The sequence below is a fragment of the Engystomops pustulosus genome, chromosome 8, assembly GCF_040894005.1.
Source record: "Engystomops pustulosus chromosome 8, aEngPut4.maternal, whole genome shotgun sequence".
Taxonomy (NCBI): Eukaryota; Metazoa; Chordata; class Amphibia; order Anura; family Leptodactylidae; genus Engystomops; species Engystomops pustulosus.
Window position 1 is genome coordinate 53,142,082 of NC_092418.1, and position 21,151 is coordinate 53,163,232.

The 21,151-nt window shown below is 45.1% G+C and overlaps 1 protein-coding gene across 2 annotated transcripts in view; it reads left to right on the forward strand.

The window, feature by feature from the left end:
* WDR75 (WD repeat domain 75) overlaps positions 1-21,151 on the forward strand; it is a 219,199-nt gene that overhangs the window by 5,309 nt on the left and 192,739 nt on the right. For both annotated transcript variants that reach the window (XM_072120944.1, XM_072120943.1), the window contains exons 3-5: positions 5,136-5,201; positions 5,497-5,584; positions 5,794-5,918. In XM_072120944.1, coding sequence (XP_071977045.1) covers positions 5,136-5,201; positions 5,497-5,584; positions 5,794-5,918 — 279 coding nt within the window. The remainder of the gene's footprint in view (positions 1-5,135; positions 5,202-5,496; positions 5,585-5,793; positions 5,919-21,151) is intronic.

Below are 21,151 nucleotides of genomic sequence, written 5' to 3' on the forward strand. Positions count from 1 at the left end.
CACAACTCTGTTCATGGAAAAATAAAAGTTACAGATTTTTGAATGTGGGGAGTGAAAAATGAAAACGCAAAAACGAAAAAGGGCTAGGGCGGGAAAGGGTTAAAAAAGGGAGATGAGCCAGATCGCAGTCATGAGATAAGACACAATGACAGGCTCTGCTTCCATGCCTAGTAAATGACATGGCACTATCATGTCACCATATCCCCTCGGATCCAGACCTTATATTGTATGTAGAGCTGCTGCTGAACCAGGAAGTTCATCTGTCTGTAGGGTGCTCTGTGCCTCCTGCCCCTCCCTCTCCAGCAATACAAGAGGCTAGGGGAATCTGCTGACCATAGGACAACCTAATTGTAAACGCCAGAACGTTTTTTATTATTCCATGGTGTGTACTGGGAAGCTGGAAAAACTTTTAAAATGTTGTGAAATAGTCTAAAAAACACATTTTGTGTCACTTCCTTGTGGGCTCAGTCTTTCAAATAAGTCTACTTTATACTTTGGTACAGAAAAAAAATTTTGTTTTGCAATCTTCTGATGCTAATTACTTCAGTTTATGGAGGTGTGAAAGATGTCATTTTTGGCGAGATGAGCTGTCTGTTTTCTTGCTACCTTTTGATCTTTTTCCTAAAGTTTTTTTAAAATTTGAAGTAAGGCATTTTAAACCTCATATAGCGGTTAGTCGCGGTGATCTGAGGTCTATAGGTGTGTACGCTGTATACATTCATTGCCGTTCCAGACACATTATGGTTGATGAGGCAGACTTGGGCCTACTTCACCCTCCTGGTCATGTGAGTACTGCTGTATGGCATGTTCTAATGTATTTCGTTTCCATTTATTAGAACCCCAAGTTAGTATCTTCCTTACCTCCTTCCCTCTTAGGAGAAAGATCAAGGGTCTCAAGGGGACAGGTAAAGAAGAGATCAGAAAAAAATAGCAAGTCTGACTGATCTGAGAAGAGTAGAATCGATGCTAGGAAATGTAATATGTGTCTTCATTCCATGCCCGACTCCTAAAAGAAACCCATATGCAGGTCCTGTATTGAGAGGTTTTTTTTTTTTTAATGCGTAAGGAAAGGTCATCCTTCACGGATGAACTAAAATCCTTTGTTGAACAAAGGTGGTTTCCTTTTGTCTTTTCATCAACGCAGAAAGTTCCCCCTTCAAAAAACCCCAGACTGGCAGTCGTTTCTTCCTCTGATGAAGAAGACTATGATTCTGAGGCCACTTCTTGTTCTTTTGCTGACAGAGGAGTGGGATTCCCAGGATTTGGGTCAGCAGCTAGAATCCCACCACCGGTTTCATGTGGATGAGCTAGATCATCTCCTGAAGGCTATACGTGAGGCCCTTAAGATTGAAGATGAGGTTCCCTCTGTCTCGGGAGGACGAACTGTTTGGCGGCCTAAGGGCCAAAAAGCAACCGATCTTTCCAGTTAATGATACCCTAATGGGGTTGATCGGAGGAGTGGAAGGATCCCAAAAAGATCATAATTTCCAAGAATTTTAGGAGACTTCTTGATTTCAACCAGGAAGTCTTTAAGGATTGGGACTCCTTCCTTAAGGTGGGTGTCCATGTGACTAAAGTAGTCAAGAGGACGGACCTTCCCCAAGAGGACGGACCTTCCCCAAGAGGACGGACCTTCCCCAAGAGGACGGACCTTCCCCAAGAGGACGGACCTTCCCCAAGAGGACGGACCTTCCCCAAGAGGACGGACCTTCCCCTTGAGGACTTGGCGCAGCTTAAGCATCCCATGGACAGGAAGTCTAGTGCTCTCATTTTCTGGCTAAAGGAACTAGAATCGCACATCCAGGTGGGAACTCCAAGAATTGCTCGAGGGTATTCGATTCACTGCTAACGAGGGCGCTCTAACCAACTTGACAAGAAGGGCCCTGTGGCTGAAGCAATGGGGTAGTGCACCAAATCCAAACTCTGCATTGTTCTTTTCACCGTCAGTTTTGTCTTTGGCCCAGAGCTGGATGCCATCTTGGAGAAGGCCTCCAATAAGAAGGGGTTACCTGAGAACCTGGAGGTTACTAAGAAGGCTTCCTTCCGTTGCTTAAAAAAACCCCAAGGATTCCTTTCGCAGGAAAGGTAAATAATGTTGCTGGAGCTACCCTAAGGGAGGAAGAGAAAGGGGCTTCCATTTTTCCAACTCCTCTGACAATACCGGAGGCAAGAATCAGTGACTTCAGGGTGGAACCCTTGGGTCCTGAACATCAACCGGTTGGATACAGAATAGAATTCAATGTACTCAAGATTTATTCTTGCCTTATCCTCTGCCTCTCCCTCCACTGATTCTTTTATCTAATAGGAAGTCTCATCCCTCATCCACTCGGCCGTGGTGATTCCAGTTCGATCAAGAAGCGTCTGGTTTCTACTCTCCACTATTCCTGGTCAAGAAGCCCCATAGATCTTTAGGATGCTTACTATCACGTCCCAATTCGCCCTTCATCTCAGATTTCTCAGTTCTCTCTCTTTTTTTTTTTTTTTTTTTTTTAAGTTCCTGGTGGAGGTTGTGGCCTTCCTGAAGCTACAGAATGTCTAAATATGGAATGATGGAGACAATCTCTTTATAGTGGGGAGAGACAAATCCGATCTAATGGTTGCAAGAGAGATTACCCTAAAGAACACTGAAGTCAGATTTAGCACCTTCCACCGACGAGAAATTTATTGGAATATTGTTGAAATCAGATGTGTCTTCTCCCTCAGGAAAAAGCAGACAACGTAAGATGTCAGATCCGATCCTTCAGTAGGAAGGCTTCCGTATCTGTTCGAGGGGCTATGAACATCCTGTGCCTTCTTACTGCCTGCCTTCCATCAGTAGCCTGGAACCGGAACCACTCTAGTGTCTTGCGGAGTTGGATCCTCCAGTCATGAAACAGAAGATCTTCACGCCTGGATAAAAAAGTCACCATCCTGTCCTCTGTGAAAAGGGACCTCCAATGGTGGCTAAAGGGTGGAGATCCTGGGGAAAGGGGTTACTTGGCACTGCCTCCCATGTGTCACCATCATGATAGACGCAAGCAGTGTAGGTTGAGGAGCAGTCTTCCCTTCTCACTTCACCTAAGGATTCTGGACCCCTTCCCAGTCAAGAAATTACCCGGAGCTATTGGCACTCTGGAAAGCTCTGAGGACAAATGCTCTTCACCTAACAGGTCGCCATGTCCTCATATTACCGGACAACGCCACGGACGTTTCCAATCTATGACGACGGGGATAACAATATCTCCAGTCTTTTCCTCCTTTGCCTGCACCATATTCTCCTGGGCAGAAGATAACATCCTCTACCTATTGGCTACACATCTGAAAGGAGTCCTAAACAGGGAAACGGACTACATCAGCAGGAGGGAAGTCTCACCCAACGAATGATGCATCAACAAGGAGGTTTTCCTTCAGCTAATCCGTCTCTGGGGCAGACCTCAAATCGACTTATTCGCCACAAGGGAAAATTCAAAATGCCGCCTTTACTATTCTCTGGAAGCAAACGAGTCAAGTGAACATCTGGATGCCTTCAGTCACCCATGGGACGAACCTCTCTTGAGCTTTTCCCCCTATCCCCTTGATCACAAGGGTCCTCAAGAAGATCTTCATGGATCAGGCAAGTGGGATCTTCAGCTGCCCAAACTAGGCTAAGAGCTGGTATCCCCTGCTAACGTTCTTGTCCCTAAAACAGCCTTTAATACTACCTCTGCGGAAGGACCTTCTGTACCAGGGACCCATTCTCCATCCAGACTCGGGGAAGCTTCAGCTGACAGCCTGGATCCTGAGTCAGAATTCTTGAGATCCCAGGGTCTCTCCCAGGCCGTAGTGTCTACTCTCAAAGCAAGTAGGAAAAGGGTTACCTTTGCCATATACCGCAAGATTTGGAAAAGGTTTGACTTTTTGCAGGGATAATCCTCCCTCTCAGCCTAACCCAAATATTTTTCAGATTCTGGACTTCCTGCAGAAGGACCTGGAAGTAGGGTTATCTACCAGCACCCTGAAGGTTTGTGTTTCGGCTCTCAACCCTTTTTTTTCTGATCATCCTCTTGCGCATCACAGAGATGGGTCAAGAGATTTATTTTAGCTGCTTCCAGGATTAGACCCCAGATCCTTAAGTGGGTTCCAATCTGGGATCTCACCTTGGTCCTAGACGCCCTTTCTGGGTCTCTAGGCACATTGTAACGAATCTGCAGAAAGCATACAGCCTCGTGTCTTACAAAGACCAGAGGGTGTCATGGCAACTGATTGAGATTCCCTGTTGACATCACTGGAAGCGACAATCAACCAAGATGGCGACAGCCCCACTCTGCTGGAATTTGACAGCCACCAGCAAAGCTGGTGCCATGAACACCTTCAAAGCCATTACCGGTGTTAGTGGTGGGTGTATTCTGCAACATGAAGCAAACCTCACATCTGTATGACGAGGGCTAACCCTGTGAGCCCTCTTCATACATAATTAACACCTGTACCATACTATTATAGTGAAGAGATTAAATTATATCTTTGGAACAGCGCTTTATATCATAACTAACTATTTTTGCCTGACATGTGTGATTAAAACTATATAGGATAGTAAAAGCTGGATATTTATCATGGTCTTCATGCCTGTTATGTGGCATACAAACCATAAAAAAAAATTGCATGGCCAGTAATAACTTTTTCCTACCCTTACAACACCTCAATGTCAACGGGCATGGGGGTAAATTTTGTTACACAGGTAATAAGCCCTCATTAAGCTCTGTACACTGAAAAACAAACTACAGTTGTTGATTTTGGGTGCCGGACGCCTTTTTGTTTTATTGTTCCCCTCCTTCAATGGGCTACATATGTTATTGTTCAATTGCTACTGCATGCCATTGTTTTAGATATGTGACTGGGGCCTTACTCTGTAAAACATTTTTAATAAAAACTTCAATAGCTCTATCAAGGGTTCTGGATGTATATCAGAAAATGCAGCTCCTTCAGGGACCATGAGATCATATGTATATAGCCACCTCTCCCTCCCACACAAAGAAACAAGCAAAACATTCGTTATAACGAGGATCTCTTTTTCAATGCCATTTGGCAGGCATGTCTAAAAGATCCTCACTGGAATAAGATATGATTTTTAGTGTTCCATTCATCTTTCTATAATAGTAGTTATTTTTTATATTTTACAGCTTTACTCTTGCTCTCTGGATGGCACCATTAAGTTATGGGACTTCATTGATGGCATTCTAATAAAGGTAGGTGTGTGCTTACCATTATTCATTTACCTTAAAGTATATCCACCACTTGGAAAAAACCAAAAGAAAAAAAATCTAAGGATACTCGCCTGGGCTTCTCTTCATCTTGTTCCTGGCGCTTGTCTTAACTAAGCTAGACACTCTAGGGCCTGTATTGAGATGAAGTGGAGCTCATCTTCTCTTTTAGATGGATATTTTTTTTATTTAGTGGCCTATTTCCTCTATGTACATTGGATTTGTTTTCAGCAAATGTATTTTTGTTCATTACAATTTTTTTTATTTTTTTTTATTTTAGACTTTTCATATTGGGTACAAAATGTTTTCCCTGTATTCTTCAAAACATGACACCGTGTTTGTTATTGCAGAAAACAAGGATTCTTCAGGTGAGTATGCACCTATTTCAGGAAGTTCTTTGTACCCTGTCATGGCACCAAGGAGACTGCACGTTAACAAAAGCAAACTTATGCTTTCATATTGTGGGAACACTTGCCTACTGATGGTCTAATTTATAAGCAGGGAAGTTATTGTACTGATTTGCTTTGGACCCTTGTGTTTGTCAATTTTTGAGCATTTTTTTTAAATTTATTTTCAGAAAATTTTCAGTTGTTGTCTATAAAGCTACCGAAGTCTACAGAACAAGAATGTGAAGCAAAGAACCTGACCATACTATTTGCTGATGTCAATCAGTCTCCAAAATCTACAGCTGTCGGAAGAAATGTGAGTGTTCATTTTGTCAATGTGTACTCTTACTATACTTTCCATCCTTAACCCCTTTGCATCTAAGCCATTATATAGCTTCAGGACCAAGCACAATTTTTAGCATCTGTTCTGTGTCACTATATAAGTTATAACTTTAGAACGGTTTATCATGGCCAGGTAATTTTGAGATTGTCTTTTTGTGGTATATTTTGATTGTTATGCTTTGCATTTATTTATTAAAAAGTAGGAAATTTGGTAAAAATTTTGAAAAAATTGCTTTTTTTTTTTTTTTTCTAAATGTTATTCCCCTTGTACAGTAAGTCAAACCACCCAAATTGGTTACTAAATAACATTTACCATAAATCTACTTTATGTTGCCATCATTTTTTACATTTTATACTATTTTATTTGGCCATTAAGTGACTTTGTAATAGAACAGCAAGTTTTCAAATTTTCAAAAAAAGTAAGATTCATTTTTTAAGAGGTCATTTCATATTGTAAAGGGTTTTACAAGTTATATTTTGTGGAAATCCCCACAAATCATCCCATTTTGCCATTTTTAAAGCAGACAACACATCTCTTCTGGGGTGTGACTTTTTTTGCGGTGGGGGGCACTACTCCAGAAAAGTGCTGCCCAGGAACAATTCTGCAGAAAGCAGTCTCAGAGGTAGAACTTTCTCCTCCCTCTGCCGCATTGTCATCAAAGAGAAGACATTTAATTATCTTCTCCTGGTATTCCAGGTATGATCCCTGGTGACCAGTGCTCCTAAAGATGACATAGGAGTTGTACAATGCCGTTTGGTTAAAATATACTGCCAGCTTTTTGTACCATATTTTACATTTCCGCATGGCATTTGTACGGTTTGAGCATCTGGTCAGACATGTCCACTCCCCCCATAAATTTATTGTAATGCTGAATGCATAGTGGTCTTGAGATAGGGGCTGCTGTTCACATCTTTTTTTTTTGTCCCTAAATTTAAAAAAGAAGACCCCATCACTGTGAAGTGCTCTGCTCTCCCCAACCTGGGTTTGGCTTATTAGAGTCTTGGGAAGGTGCCTCTAATTCCTGCAAATCGTCCTGTTAGGGTAGGATTTAAGACATCCTCTTTTAGTGTGCGTTGGCTGCGTGTTTCTAATCAATAAGCATGTGTGCACATCATAAGAAATTAATTCAGACACATTTGCTGATTTAAATCTCAATCATGCGATCATGGCCATGGCAAATCTGCACTGCTAGAACTTTATTTGGTTTCACAAAACTATATAGAAATTATGGAAGAAGCAGAAGGGGGCGGAGAATTCCCAGCTCGTGCAGTCTCTTGATTGGAGAACTTCCTTGCTGTTGCTTATTGACGTCAGGATTGAGGTCTTGTTGACATTCTTTAGCCTTAATTGTTTTCATTATGATCACGATGCCGGCGCCATCTTATAATGAAGTCTCTGTTACAATGATTTTAGGAAAATAGAACAAGTAGAAATGACAGGATTTGATCTATCAGCAGGTTTACCTTAACAGTCCCCCCTAAATCCTGGAATTTCTCTCTGCTACTCTTAGTCTGGAAGGACCTACAGATCTGCCCATATGTGCTTCGCTCTCCTCTTCACCAGTTGGATGACAGCAGACCCCTTGTTGGGTGTGCCCCCATTTAGTGGACTTTCACATATGGGAATCAAATCTCTACTCTACCTCTCCCTACTGATACCCATGATACTAGGTGGACTTGATGGGGGGGACCACACAACACACAATAAGTGACAAGAGAAAAATCACAATCCCCAATATCATCCGCACTTAAAGGAAACCCTTCCAATCCCCCAACTACAAAGTGAAGGATATAGCGTCCACTTCTGAGTTTCTTTTGAGTTCCCTGGACAGTCCTTCAATCTTTTCAAGAGCATGGGTAACGGATCCATAGGGGGCGATGTCATCTGGGATGTATATGCGACAAGCCACTCCCACCATCCTACAGACTCCTCCCTTCTCAGCAAGGATCATGTCCAAAGTCATGCGGTTCTGGGAAGCATCTCCGATATAATTTACAAATCTCTGTTGATTACAATAAAAACAGTTAACCCAACAAACATCTTTGCTCATAGCTATCTGGGGAATAATGGACTCTAGACCTGCTCACATCTGATTGTGGGCCTTGTACTCATCTGGGACCCCCCCTTGGTGCTTCCACTGTATCCATAAAAACGTTGTCATCTAGGGGCTTCTCTCTCAGACCTTCAGAATCCTTTGGGATTCTCCACCTTTTCTTATGTGTCTGACCAACCTTATCCCTGGGGATCACGAGGATGCACAAGTGTTATCGCAGTACACTCACCTTCCCAGCCTCTAGGCCTGCCCTGACTCTCCTATCCCCACAAATCCAGTACACATCAGACACTGCTAATACAGGGTTACCTGTGCTGTCAATGTTAAAGAAGGTCATTGTCTTGTTGCACCGACCGTAGGTAAAGTCTCCTACCCTGATCGGTCCTATAGTTACAGTGATAGTCATGGTTGGGGTGTTCCTGAGCATACAGTCAGTCAGAAGAGACCAGCTAGCAAGAAGAATAGGTTAATCTGCAATAGAAAGCATGGAAGCGTGCGGACTTCCCTCTAGCTTCACAGACGTGGCACTGGTCAGCAGGACTTGGAAAGGACCATCGTAGCGAGGCTCCAGACTCTCTATTTGGTGTCTCTTTACCACCACGTAGTCTCCAGGCATCAGGTTATGCGTCCTGAGGTCTCTGTCTGCATCTGAAAAAGGAATCAGAAACACTTTTGCCGACCTTTTTCAAGGCCTGGCTCAACTGTGTGGCATGTTCCACCTGGTTTCCTGCCATCATCTATAGAGTCTGTAGAAAGTAGGGGCTTAGTCTGGGTGCACGGCCAAAAAGTACTTCAAAGGGGGACAATCCCATCTTTCTGTTAAGGGTGGTCCTAACTGAATGGTGGGCAGCAGGAAAGCACTCACGCCATGGTTTCCCTGTTTCTTCCATGGCCTCCTGGATCTCTAACTTAAGAGTGCAGTTTAAAGTATCTCAAACGCACCACTAACTTGGGAAGGGTAAGGGGTGTGCAGGGCCTGTTCTACACCCAGGAGGGACAAGGTTTCAGGTCTTTACCTGTCCAGTGAAGTGGGTTCTGCGACCGGACTCTATGGTCTCCGGAAGTCGAAACCTGCAGAAAAATCTCACTCACCACCTTCTTGGCTGCAGCTCTGGCAGTAGCCTTGGTCATGGGAGAAGCTTCTGGCCACCCTGGAAAGAGATCAATGCACACAGGCGCGTATTCCTACGTACCACTTCTGGTAGCTGGATAAAATCCATCTGCAGTCTCTGGAAGGGATACAGCAGCTTAGGTGTCACCTTCTGTGGGGACTTTACCACCTTACCCGGGTTGTGGCGGGCACAGACTATAAAGGCTTTCACTAGTCTAGTGACAGGGGTAGTAATGCCCGGGGCAAACCACTGGTGGTTTATGAGCACTAGCATGGCCATTTTGGATGTGTGTGTGTGTCCGTGGGCTACTTGACTTACTGTCGGGTGCAGGGCTCCGGGCAGGCACACCCTCTCTCCCAGCATCCAGGTCCCATCGGCATCTGGGCTCCAGCTTTCCTCCACACTTCCTTCACTTCTGCTGACTCTCAGGCCACCAGGGACTGGAGCAGCTGTGGACAGCAGCTTTTAGCTCAGAACTCACCGCTGAGACTTCAGGACAGTCTCCGGGCTCCATCTGTGCTCCGCCATCCCGTCAGCCACATACTTGCCCTTGGCTTGTGGAGTTACCAAATTGTGTGTGGTTTAACTTTTATTATCCCCACCTCTTGTGGAAGTAAGAGAGCATCCATGAGCTCTTTAACCAGGGTGCCATGCTTAGAGGGGGTCCCTGCAGAGGTGAGGAAATCTCTAGCCTTCCATATGGGTTCATAGTCGTGTTAAGACCCCAGAACTATACCTTGAGTATAGATGTTCGCCCTTTTACCTTCCACCAGCTGTAGCACTTCCCTGAGTGCCATCACTTCACCTCCAGCGCTGATCTGTGTGGAGGGAGTGGTTCTGCTTGTACTACCTCATGTGCGCCACTGACCACTGTATATCCAGCATAGAACCGTCTGTCTTCTCCTGCAGACCTGGAGCCATCTATGAGAAAAACTCAACATCTGGGTTAATTACCCTTCTCCCCCCCCCTCTGAATCCTGGAAGACTGGTGACAGAATGAAGGATTCAGAGCTGTGCACCTTATCAGTGTATCCTGGGGAATCAGGAGTGCACACTGGAGTCTGAGCTGTCTGGCCTTTGCTCAGATGCTTGGGCTGTTCTTGGTGAGGACACTGTGCAAGGTATGTGGGGTTTGCACAATAACTGAGTGATCTAGGATTTGGGATCAACTCACTGGTCTTGCTGAGCAGATTGCTGGCTGCAGCTACTGACACATGAGGGGCTCCCCTCACGACTGAGTCTAACCGGGCCTAATAGTGGGCCACTGGGGAGGCCACCACGTTCCTGGGCTAAGACACCTGTGGCCTACATACTCAGTGCAAAATAAAATAAAAGGTCTGGTTCAGTGGCATGTGCCTAGGGCCGGGGCAGACAGGATTTGCCAGCTTAAGGCTATGGAATGCATCAATTGCCTCCTGACTAAGGGCAAATGGGGAAGAGGCAATGCAGTCAGAAAGGGGCAGCATCAGGCTGGAGGTAGCAGACCTTATCCCAGGCTGCAGGAGCTGGCCAGTGCTAGAAACATGTGAAAAGGGCTTAGGGCCTCAGGGCAGGGGCACATTCTGGACTGCCAGCTTTCTTTCCTCTGTCAGGTATCTGCCTGTGGCTGAGAAACAGTGACCACCTTCTCCTGGCAGTACTGGAGCTTGTCTTTGGAAACTTTGCAACCCTTCTGGAACAGAAAACACATAAGGTCAAATGCATCCTGGCAAACAAAAACAGTAGGTCCTCCGCATACTGGAAAGGAGAACATCCAGTAAGGGGACAGTCTGCCAGTCTACTCCCTGTTGGGCCGTGGGGTTCTGGCTGGGTGAGTTTTGCCCCCCTTGTGGGAATGTACATCAGATATACTGGAATACTGAACTGGTAAAGGCAAATAGGTACTGGCAATCTTCATGTAGGGGCACAGAGTAAAACATTTGCCAAATCAATAACAGTGAATAATATGTCACTCTCAGGGACTGCTGCCAGTTTGGGCTAGGGACCACTGGGCTTCAGTGCACTCATTGGCAGCTTAGAGATCATGGACCATCCTACATGTATCCAGCTGTTCTTTCTGAGTCTTTTCTTGACCGGGAATGGGCTAAAATCATCATCGGACTAGCAGGGGAGAGTTCTACAATGAAAGGCGATAACTCTGTTTGGGGGGCTGTTCTCGCTGACATCCTTGTCCGTAACCACCCCCTTTGTCTTGCCCTGTGGGGCCGTCTCCGCCACTCACTACAGTAATGTCTCCTCCCCGCAACGCCCACTTGGGTTGGTCGGTTGAGACTTCCGGAGATGTTGTCAATCTCACTTTGGCGTGGTCTGTGAAACATCCTCTATTCCCTCTGTACGTCAATGTCAGAGTCCCTCCACCACATCTCCAGCCCAGTGTTCTATGCTTCCTATAAAGTTCTGGCTAGACTCCGTCTCAATAAAATCCAGGTACACTTAAGATGGTTTTTAATCAAAAAGGAACAAAAGTCAGTCATAGGCTCTGTAATACAGTTGGGGGGCTCATTCTTGCTTAGTCTGTTCATGGGGTACACAGGAGGACATCACATCATACTGTATTCTTGTTCCACAATCAAATAAATTTCAACAAGTGTTTAGATTGTCAGGGAGAACTCTAAACGCAGCGATCTGCCCCCTTCTGTAAACAACTTCAGCTTACTGTAGCGTCAAGGTCAGAACAGAACACAGTGATAACACAGCTCAGACAGAGCCCTAGATTTTTGAAGAACTTCAGCGTCAAGGCCATGTACATGTCTTCACAAAACAAAACGCAGCTCCAACAGACCCCACCCTTCTGTTAACCCCTTAAACGCCAGAAAGCAGGTACCAGAGACATTGAAACACTTTTTATAGTAATTTTTCTCTAATTGTCGGGATCAATAAATTTTAATAATACTCAATCAAACAACATCCCTCACTCCAAGACTCCCAGCAGAGGCCCGAAACGGTGAAATATCACCAGCCGGCATTTGTTTTCAAACGTCTGCTCAGAATCCCGAGGGGGGGTTCAGCTGTTATCCTACAAAGCCCCACAACCAGCCTTTATGGCTGTCAACAGCAATCAACTTTCAGGGACTTGAAGGGAATATAACTTAAAATGGCCGCCACTGAAAAATAAACCGACTTAAGATGGCCGCCACTGAAGAATGGTAGGGTGTGTCATCTTCTCTAACCACCAGATACAGGGGTGGAGTCTGGATTACAGGGGCCATTTTTCACTCCAAGGAAAATATAATTGAATCTATTTTTCTCAAATTCTTTCCACATCAAAAACTTTGAAATGTCCCTTATCACCGGTCTCTTTCTTAAACGGCACTCAGAAGGATCCCTGTCACTCTGTCCTGGTCCGTCCGTTAAAGTCATAGGCTCTAAGTGTCTGATCAAGTTTTCTCACTTGTACAATCATCAGATCCTCTAACACATCCCAAAACTCTCAAACCTTCACTATTACTTTTCTTTTCACTGCAAACCTACCAGCCCTTCTGTTCCATCATATCAACTTGCACTTTTCCATCAGTCCTACTTAACTGAACAACCTTCTGTCTACCTACATTTTTCCCTTCTTTGCACTGAACTATCGCTAGCGCACCAAGGGGTTCCCTCTGGGAGGACGTCCTTTCTATTCTGAAACCGCAGCATAATTTGTCCGAGACCCTTACCGTGCAGCTGCTCACGGCTTAAGGGCTGACCTTCAAGCTCCCTGATAACCAGTTATAGAGACTTAGCTCACTGCGTGTCGGTTAGAGGTTTATCAGAAGGTCCCCACTTAACGATCTCTCCTGTCCGAATTCCTTGTCAATTTCCCCTGACAAAAATCAAATCCCTGACTTTCGGCCTATTATCCACTATCCTGGCCGCCTGTTTCAGAATCCCAGACATTTATCCCTTGTCTGCTTTTTTTTCAAAGTCCCAGGCCCTTGTCCATTTCTCTCAGTATCATATCTTTTGTGACCTTGGAACGTCCTCCCCCCCCCCCCCCCCCTTTCTGTTCTGGCTCAGCAAAGCGCATACACACAGCAGCCAAGGCACTTCTCATACAGTGCTATATAACAATTCAGACCCCGATGCAGGACCCCAGGTGGCTATGCATATTTACCCTCCAATCCCAGCTGTCTACAGCCACAGGTATCACCACTCCCCGAGTCACAGGCAAGTCACAGGTTAACATATGTTATCTGAAACTTACCGTGATCGTGGGCTGATCAGACCCAGTTGGGAAGTAATAACCCCGAGGCTGCAAACGGTGCTGGAACGAGGGGGCGTCCTGGTCATCCTGATCGCGAAATCTCAGCAGTGCCTCCAATGTTAGGGTAGGATTTAAGACATCCTCTTTTAGTGTGCGTTGGCTGCGTGTTTCTAATCAATAAGCATGTGTGCACATCATAAGAAATTAATTCAGACACATTTGCTGATTTAAATCTCAATCATGCGATCATGGCCATGGCAAATCTGCACTGCTAGAACTTTATTTGGTTTCACAAAACTATATAGAAATTATGGAAGAAGCAGAAGGGGGCGGAGAATTCCCAGCTCGTGCAGTCTCTTGATTGGAGAACTTCCTTGCTGTTGCTTATTGACGTCAGGATTGAGGTCTTGTTGACATTCTTTAGCCTTAATTGTTTTCATTATGATCACGATGCCGGCGCCATCTTATAATGAAGTCTCTGTTACAATGATTTTAGGAAAATAGAACAAGTAGAAATGACAGGATTTGATCTATCAGCAGGTTTACCTTAACAGTCCCACATGCCAGTGTTTTTTTTTCTCAGCCAGGCATGGAAAAAAGGGCACACTTGTGTACCAATTATCAAGGTACACGTGGTACCCCTTGTCAAACACTGAATGCAGGAGGTCCCAGGCAATCTTCCCAGTTATTGTGAGGGATGGAGGACAATCGGGGCTGAATTTGACTGTCCCTTCCCTCATAGATCCGAAATGGGTGAGTGTAGCCTGTTTCGGACTCACACATTTTGTAAATCTTTGCCATATCTGGAACGTTTTTCTCCCCTTGAAATGCACCAGGGAAGAGAATTTTTGGCTTAGAAATTTAATTTTCTGGGGTTTTTTTTTTGGGGGGGGGAGTGGGCATTGGGAATTGTCAACAAAATAGAGAAATTTTTGGATGGCCTCAAAGTGAGCCCTGGGCATTGTTGATCCGTACAAGGGGGTAAGAGATCTTTAGACCAATAGTCCCTTACTGATGTTTTTTTTTATTTTGGAAATTTTGTAATTTCTTCTCTAGTGGTTGAATACCATCTATATGGCCTGGCATAAAATGAATTTGGGTTAGTTTCTAAAAATTGCTGGGCATATAAGTTGGTTTGCTCAACAATCATGTCCACCAGGTAATCTGTAAAAAAAAATAATAATTTGAAATGGCCAATTTCAGATTACCCTGCTGTTTGTACTTGGGCTCCTGGAACCTAACAATGTGTAATGTACTTTACTTGTAAATGTAACAATCGTACACACTGACAGCTGGAGTGACACTGCTGCTGGTGGACACTCATGAACTGTCACTGTTCAAAACTGTCAGTCTGACAGTCAATAACGCTGTTGGACTCTCGCTGAAAAGGCACGGAAATCTGCCTGATGGGCATAAACTGGGAACTCCCTAATAGTGTGGGCATTATAGGGGATGATCACAGAGGGGCAGCTGTGATCAAAGGGTTAAAAAGGTGGCTTTTGACTGAGGGTACAGCAGAAGGACACAGGCTCTGTTCTCTTCACTTCACAACACCGAATGAGGAGAACGGAGCTTGAAGCCCTCCTCTGCCCTCCTTTTGACATGTAATCGCTGTCTGCTTTTCAGACATTTGTGCACTATTTTCCATTATGTGCAATAAACGTTTATCTTAATAGGCATTGCCGCTTCCCAAAATGCTCTAACGTGTGTGTTTTTTTTTTTTTTTTTTTTTTTTTCCCCCACTATTTTTTGGACCCTCAAGGTTACTTCAGCCCTAGATGGTCTGATCGTTCCTACCATATACATATATGGCTTTTATTTTTATTTTATTTATTTTTATTTTTTATTTTTTTCATAGGATTCGATAAACTGAGCCACTGGCACAATATTCAGAAACCAAATCTTCAGCGATTCGTGCACCAAAACCTATCTCTGTATGAAGAGGGCCTAGCCCGTGAGCCCTCTTCATACGCCCTTCATAGGTCACTGATGGATATATCCCTCGCTGAGTGTGAAGTAGTTAAAGGATCTACCATCCGGATGAAGGATTGTAAACAAAGCACACTTTAACCCCTTAAGGGCACAGGGTTTTTTCGCTCATTTCTCGCTCTCCCCCTTCAAAAATCCATAACTTTTTCATTTTTACATATACAGACCTGTGTGAGGACTTATTTTGTGCGTAACAAATTTTACTTTCCCGTAATGTTATTTATTTTAACATGCCGTGTACTGCGAAGCTGGAAAACAATTCCAAATGTGGAAAAATTGAAGAAAAAAAAACTGCAGGCATTTTGGACATTTGGGCGCCATTTCCCGTCTCGGAGGTCACCACCGGCCGTGACAGTTTTTATATTTTGATAGATCGGGCATTTTGGGACGCGGCAATACCGAATATGTTTGATTTTTACTGTTTATTATGTTTTATATCAGTTCTAGGGAAAGGGGGGTGATTTCAGTTTTTAATATTTTTTTAATGTTTTTTTATTTTTTAAACTTTTTTTTTCTTTTCACCATTTCTTAGTCCATCTAGGGTACATTAACCCTAGATGGTCAAATCGTTCCTACCATATACTGCAATACTTCTGTATTGCAATATATGTCATTTTTGCAGGTCATTCTAAAAATGAGCCAGTGGCTCGTTGTAACGAATCTGCAGAAGCCATGTAGCCTCGGGTCAAACGAAGACCCGAAGCTACCATGGCAACCGATCGCCGCCCCCCGGTGACGTTCGGGGGAGCGACTGTCAGAATAAAGACGGCGGTTCTTAGTGGTGGGGGTTTGCTGCAATATGCAACAACCCCCCAACTGTGTAAGAAGGACTCAGCCCGTGAGCCCTCTTTATACACTCCCTGCACCTCCTTGAGCTACGGCGCAGAGCGTTAAGGGGTTAAAGGTTTAAAAGGCTTTAAAACTTATGTAAATAAGCCTGAGTGGCTCGGGGCTTTTTTTAATTTATTTTTTTTTTTTAAACTAGGGCTTAAGAAGCTAAAATGTCACATACTGCCAGAGGGGGAACACACCAGCATGTAAGCGTGCTTGGTTTACAATCATCCTGATGGTAGATGTCCTAAAACCCTTTCATGCTTGGCATCTGATATATCGGACGCAGAGCTGATGCCGGCTCAGCTCAAGTTCGTAGCCTATTCAGCATCTGAATACACCGGGTGTTGGCTGCAACCAATAGCTGACATCACAGTGTAACACCTGCAGAGTAGACACCAATCGCAGGTGTGTAAAAGACAGAAATAAACTAAAAAAAAGGACATTATGAACGAACTACGTAAGATGTACATAAACCTTTTTTAAAAATTGCATAGCGGTGACACTGTTCAATTCCTACCTTGTGTTGCTTATTTGGTACCACATTTAAATAAATGCATTACGTTACAAATATAAAGGGTAAGAATACTTATAAACCACAATGATCCGATTGAGTCCTACCTTATAATGGTTTAAATGGTACTCACTGTGTGTATATATTATAAAGCCATGGAGATCGGCATTTGGGATGTCCTGGAACAAAACCAAAGAAAAGAAGAAGTATGAAGTATAGAAGATATTCACAAGCAAGCGATTATTTGATTGGACTTTAATTGACATCAGTCTTGAAAGAAGACATAGTAGAAACGAGACCAACTGTAGGGACTCCTCAAAAAAAACTTTCAGAATTTCTATTCAAGGTATATAATCACAATGGTGCCCCTACACTTCATAAACTCACTTTACACATTCACACACTAGCCTAGTCCATCTCCCAATTACCAACCTACCACTAACAATACACACTCCCTTGGAGTAATTATTGTCACCCACACTTCACACTCACAACCCCCCCCCTCCCCCCACTTATATTCACAGTTCACACTGTAGGTAGTGAACATTTAAGCAATAGCACCGCAATTAAACACCTCTCATTTTCCCCTGTCACTGCACGCAATACAACACATCCTACATCTTATTTCCATAACGTCCCCCATGACGGCCCACTAGGAGGATGACCCTTGACCTCTGTAGGGACAGGAAGCAGAGAGGTTAAAAGCCTCCCCCCCACATCCTCCCGCCAGTGTCTTCCTGTCCCTACAGGGGTCAGGTCAAGAGAGGGTCTCTCTCCTCCTAGGGGGGGGGGGGGACGTTTTTTAAAAAAAAAAAAAAAAATGGAGAAGGATCTCCATACTTACCACCTTACCTGGGGTTACGCCGACTGCGGTCCAAGTTCCCCTCCGGACAGATCCTCGGTTAGCCCGGCGGCTGCGGGCTCTCCCTGGAAGGAAACATCGTCCGGCTGGCGTCCTCTCCGGCGGGCTGGTCCGCCAGACTCTCGCGCGGACGCAGGGAACTACGTTTCCCAGAATTCCTCCTGACCGATGACGACTTCCGGTCGCGACCGGAAGTGACCGCGGCGCCGGGCGCGGGACGCGGAGGAGGCCACCGGCAGGGGGATGGGCTCCCCATGAAGGTATTTAAATCCTTAAAAGCGGGTAGTCAGTTGGTCTGAGGTCTATGACTCGTTTTCTTTCTTGGCTGGCCGTCCCAGACATCATAATGGCTGATGAGGCAGACTTGGGCCTACTCCACCCCCCCGGTGCACGTGAGTGGTGCTGTGTGGCAACATATACAATTGTTTTTTTGTTGTGATCACCAAGTCATTGTTTCCTTGCCTTCCTTCCCTAGGAGCAAGTTTCTAAGGGGAAAGGCAAGGAAGAGAAATCAGGGAAGTCTGAAAAGAGTAGAGAAAAACCTGAAAAAAGCAGGATTCCTGTTAAAAAATGCAGTATGTGCTTCCGTACCCTACTAGAAGGCTATAAGAAACCGATCTGCAAAACCTGCATTGAAGAATTTATGCGGGAAGAGAAAACGTCTTTTATGGACGAACTTAAGTCCTTTATAGATGAGAAAGTGGTTTCTTCGGTGGCGGCGGCAACGCAAGGAGCCCCCCCACGTAAGAAAGCTCGGATAGTATCGGCTTCCTCCTCAGAGGAAGAAGAAGGGTGCATTTCAGACTCTCCTTCCTGCTCTCTGGCTGGAGACCAGGAACATCAGGATCGTGAGCAGGCAACAAGCTCCCGCTACTTATTCCAAAATGAAGATCTGGACGATCTTCTGAAAGCTATGCGGGATACATTGAACCTTGAAGACGAGGAACCCCCTCTTTCTCGTGAAGATGAATTGTTTGGGGGACTCAAAGCCAGGAAACATCGTGTTTTCCCCCTTAACGATACCCTTAGGGGACTAATTAGTCAGGAATGGAGAGACCCTGAGAGGAAAATCGCGGTCTCTAAGAATTTCAGGAAACGCTTAGTCTTCGACCCTGAAGAGTCAAAGGATTGGGACTCGTTCCCCAAAGTTGACGTACAGGTTTCCAAGGTCTCTAGGAAGATGGACCTGCCCTTTGAAGATTCGGCTCAGTTAAGAGACCCGATGGACAGAAAATCTGAAGCTCTTTTAAAGAAAGCATGGGAAACCTCCATGCTAAGCCTTAAGTCAAACTTAGGAGCCACCTCGGTAGCAAGAACACTATATTTCTGGCTGGGGAAATTAGAGTCCCATATCCGGGAGGGTACTCCCAGAGAAGACTTACTGGAAAGCATACAGTTGTTAAGATCAGCTACTGCCTTCCTTGCTGACGCATCTGCTGAAGGAATAAGGTTCGCTGCAAAAGAAGGAGCTCTTACCAATGCCACCAGGAGGGCCTTATGGCTGAAGCAGTGGAGCGGGGACATCCGCTCTAAATCCAAATTGTGCAGCATTCCTTTTTCCGGGGACTTTGTGTTCGGACCCGAATTGGACGCTATACTTGAAAAGGCGTCTGACAGGAAAAGGGGATTTCCAGAGTCCAAAACAATACCCAAGAAATCTTCCTTTCGTCCTTTTAGGAACACCGGAGAGACTTACCGTGGCAAAGGTAAGCAAGGACGATGGAGTTATCCCAAAGGAGGAAGGGGAAGGGGTTTCCTTTTCTCTAACCTCCCAGAGGGTCCAGGAAACAAGAAACAATGACGCCAAAGTGGGGGGGCGTCTCCTGGGATTCCTATCCCAGTGGACAAAGGTCACCTCGAATCCCTGGGTACTGTCCATCTTGGAATCGGGCTACAGGATAGAATTCTCATCACCCCCCCCTTCTCCAAGGTTTGTCGCTCCCTTACCATCTCTCTCTCACTCTACGCATTCCTTCATTTGGCAGGAAGTATTTCATCTAATCCACATGGGAGTGGTGGTGCCGGTCCCTCAAAAACAAGAAAAATTGGGATTCTACTCCCCGTTGTTCCTTGTCAAAAAACCAGATGGATCAAATCGCCTAATCATCAACTTGAAAGAGCTAAACCGCTTCATCGTTTACAGAAGATTTCGCATGGAGTCGGTAAGAACAGCTACCCAACTTATTCACACAGACTCCTATATGTGCACATTAGATCTAAGAGATGCATACTATCATGTACCTATCCACCCCTCATCTCAGAGATTCCTAAGATTCTCGGTTCTCTCTCCCGAGGGCTCTGTCTTACACTTTCAGTTCCGTGCACTTCCATTCGGTATCTCATCGGCTCCAAGGGTCTTTACCAAGATCATGGTGGAGGTGGTAGCCTTTTTAAGACTACAAGACATATCAATCATCCCTTACCTAGACGACTTGCTAATTATAGGGAAAGACAAACAAAACCTAAATTTGGCAAGAGAGTCTTCCCTAAGAATCTTAACAGAGTTGGGATGGTTAATCAACCTGAAAAAATCAAGTTTAGTACCCTCCACTCGAAAGACCTTTCTAGGGATCATTCTAGACTCAACTCACCAAATGTCTTTTCTTCCTCAGGAGAAAATATCCAACATAAAGCATCAGATTCGTTCATTCAGACGGAAGAACTCTGTACCAGTCAGACAGGCGATGAAGATCCTGGGGCTCCTCACAGCATGCCTACCTGCGGTCGCCTGGAGTCAGAGCCATACTCGGATCCTTCAGAATTGGATCCTAACTTTCTGGAACAGGAAGTCTTCAGGTCTAGACAAGAAGATCCGGATTCCTTCCTTTGTAAAGAGGGACCTGCTGTGGTGGATGGAAGTAAGGAACCTAGAGAAAGGGGTATGTTGGCACCACCTCCCAACCATCACCATAGTGACAGACGCAAGCAGCTCAGGCTGGGGAGCAATCCTTCCTTCCCACTACGAGCAAGGGTCCTGGACTCTAGCCCAAGCAAGAAACAGCTCAAACTACAGGGAGTTAAGAGCGGTCTGGGAAGCGCTAAGATCAAACACAGCCTATCTGAGGAATCATCATATCCACATTCTCTCGGACAACATCTCGACAGTGTCCTATTTAAGGAGACAAGGGGGTACAAGATCCCCAGTATTATCGAGTCTGGCTCGTACCATTTTCCAGTGGGCAGAAGAAAACATCCTTTCCATTTCAGCCACTCATTTGAAGGGATCCCTAAACAGGGAAGCGGATTATCTCAGCAGGAGAGAAATCCTACCGAACGAATGGTGTCTCAACCAGGAGATCTTCCTACATCTAACCAGCGTCTGGGGCCTGCCCCAAATAGACCTATTTGCCACGAGGGAGAATTCAAAATGCCAACAATACTTCTCTCTGGAGGCCGGCGAGTCCAGAGACCACATGGACGCGTTCAGCCATCGTTGGAGCGGAAGTCTCATGTATGCCTTTCCCCCAATTCCCCTAATTGCGAGAGTACTCAGAAAAATCTTGCTCGACGGGTCAAGGGTGATCCTGATCTGCCCAAACTGGCCAAAAAGAAGCTGGTACCCACTGTTGAGGTCCCTATCTGTCCAGCAACCTCTTATTCTACCGATTCGGAAGGACCTTCTATACCAAGGTCCGATTTTCCATCCCGATCCAGGAAGACTC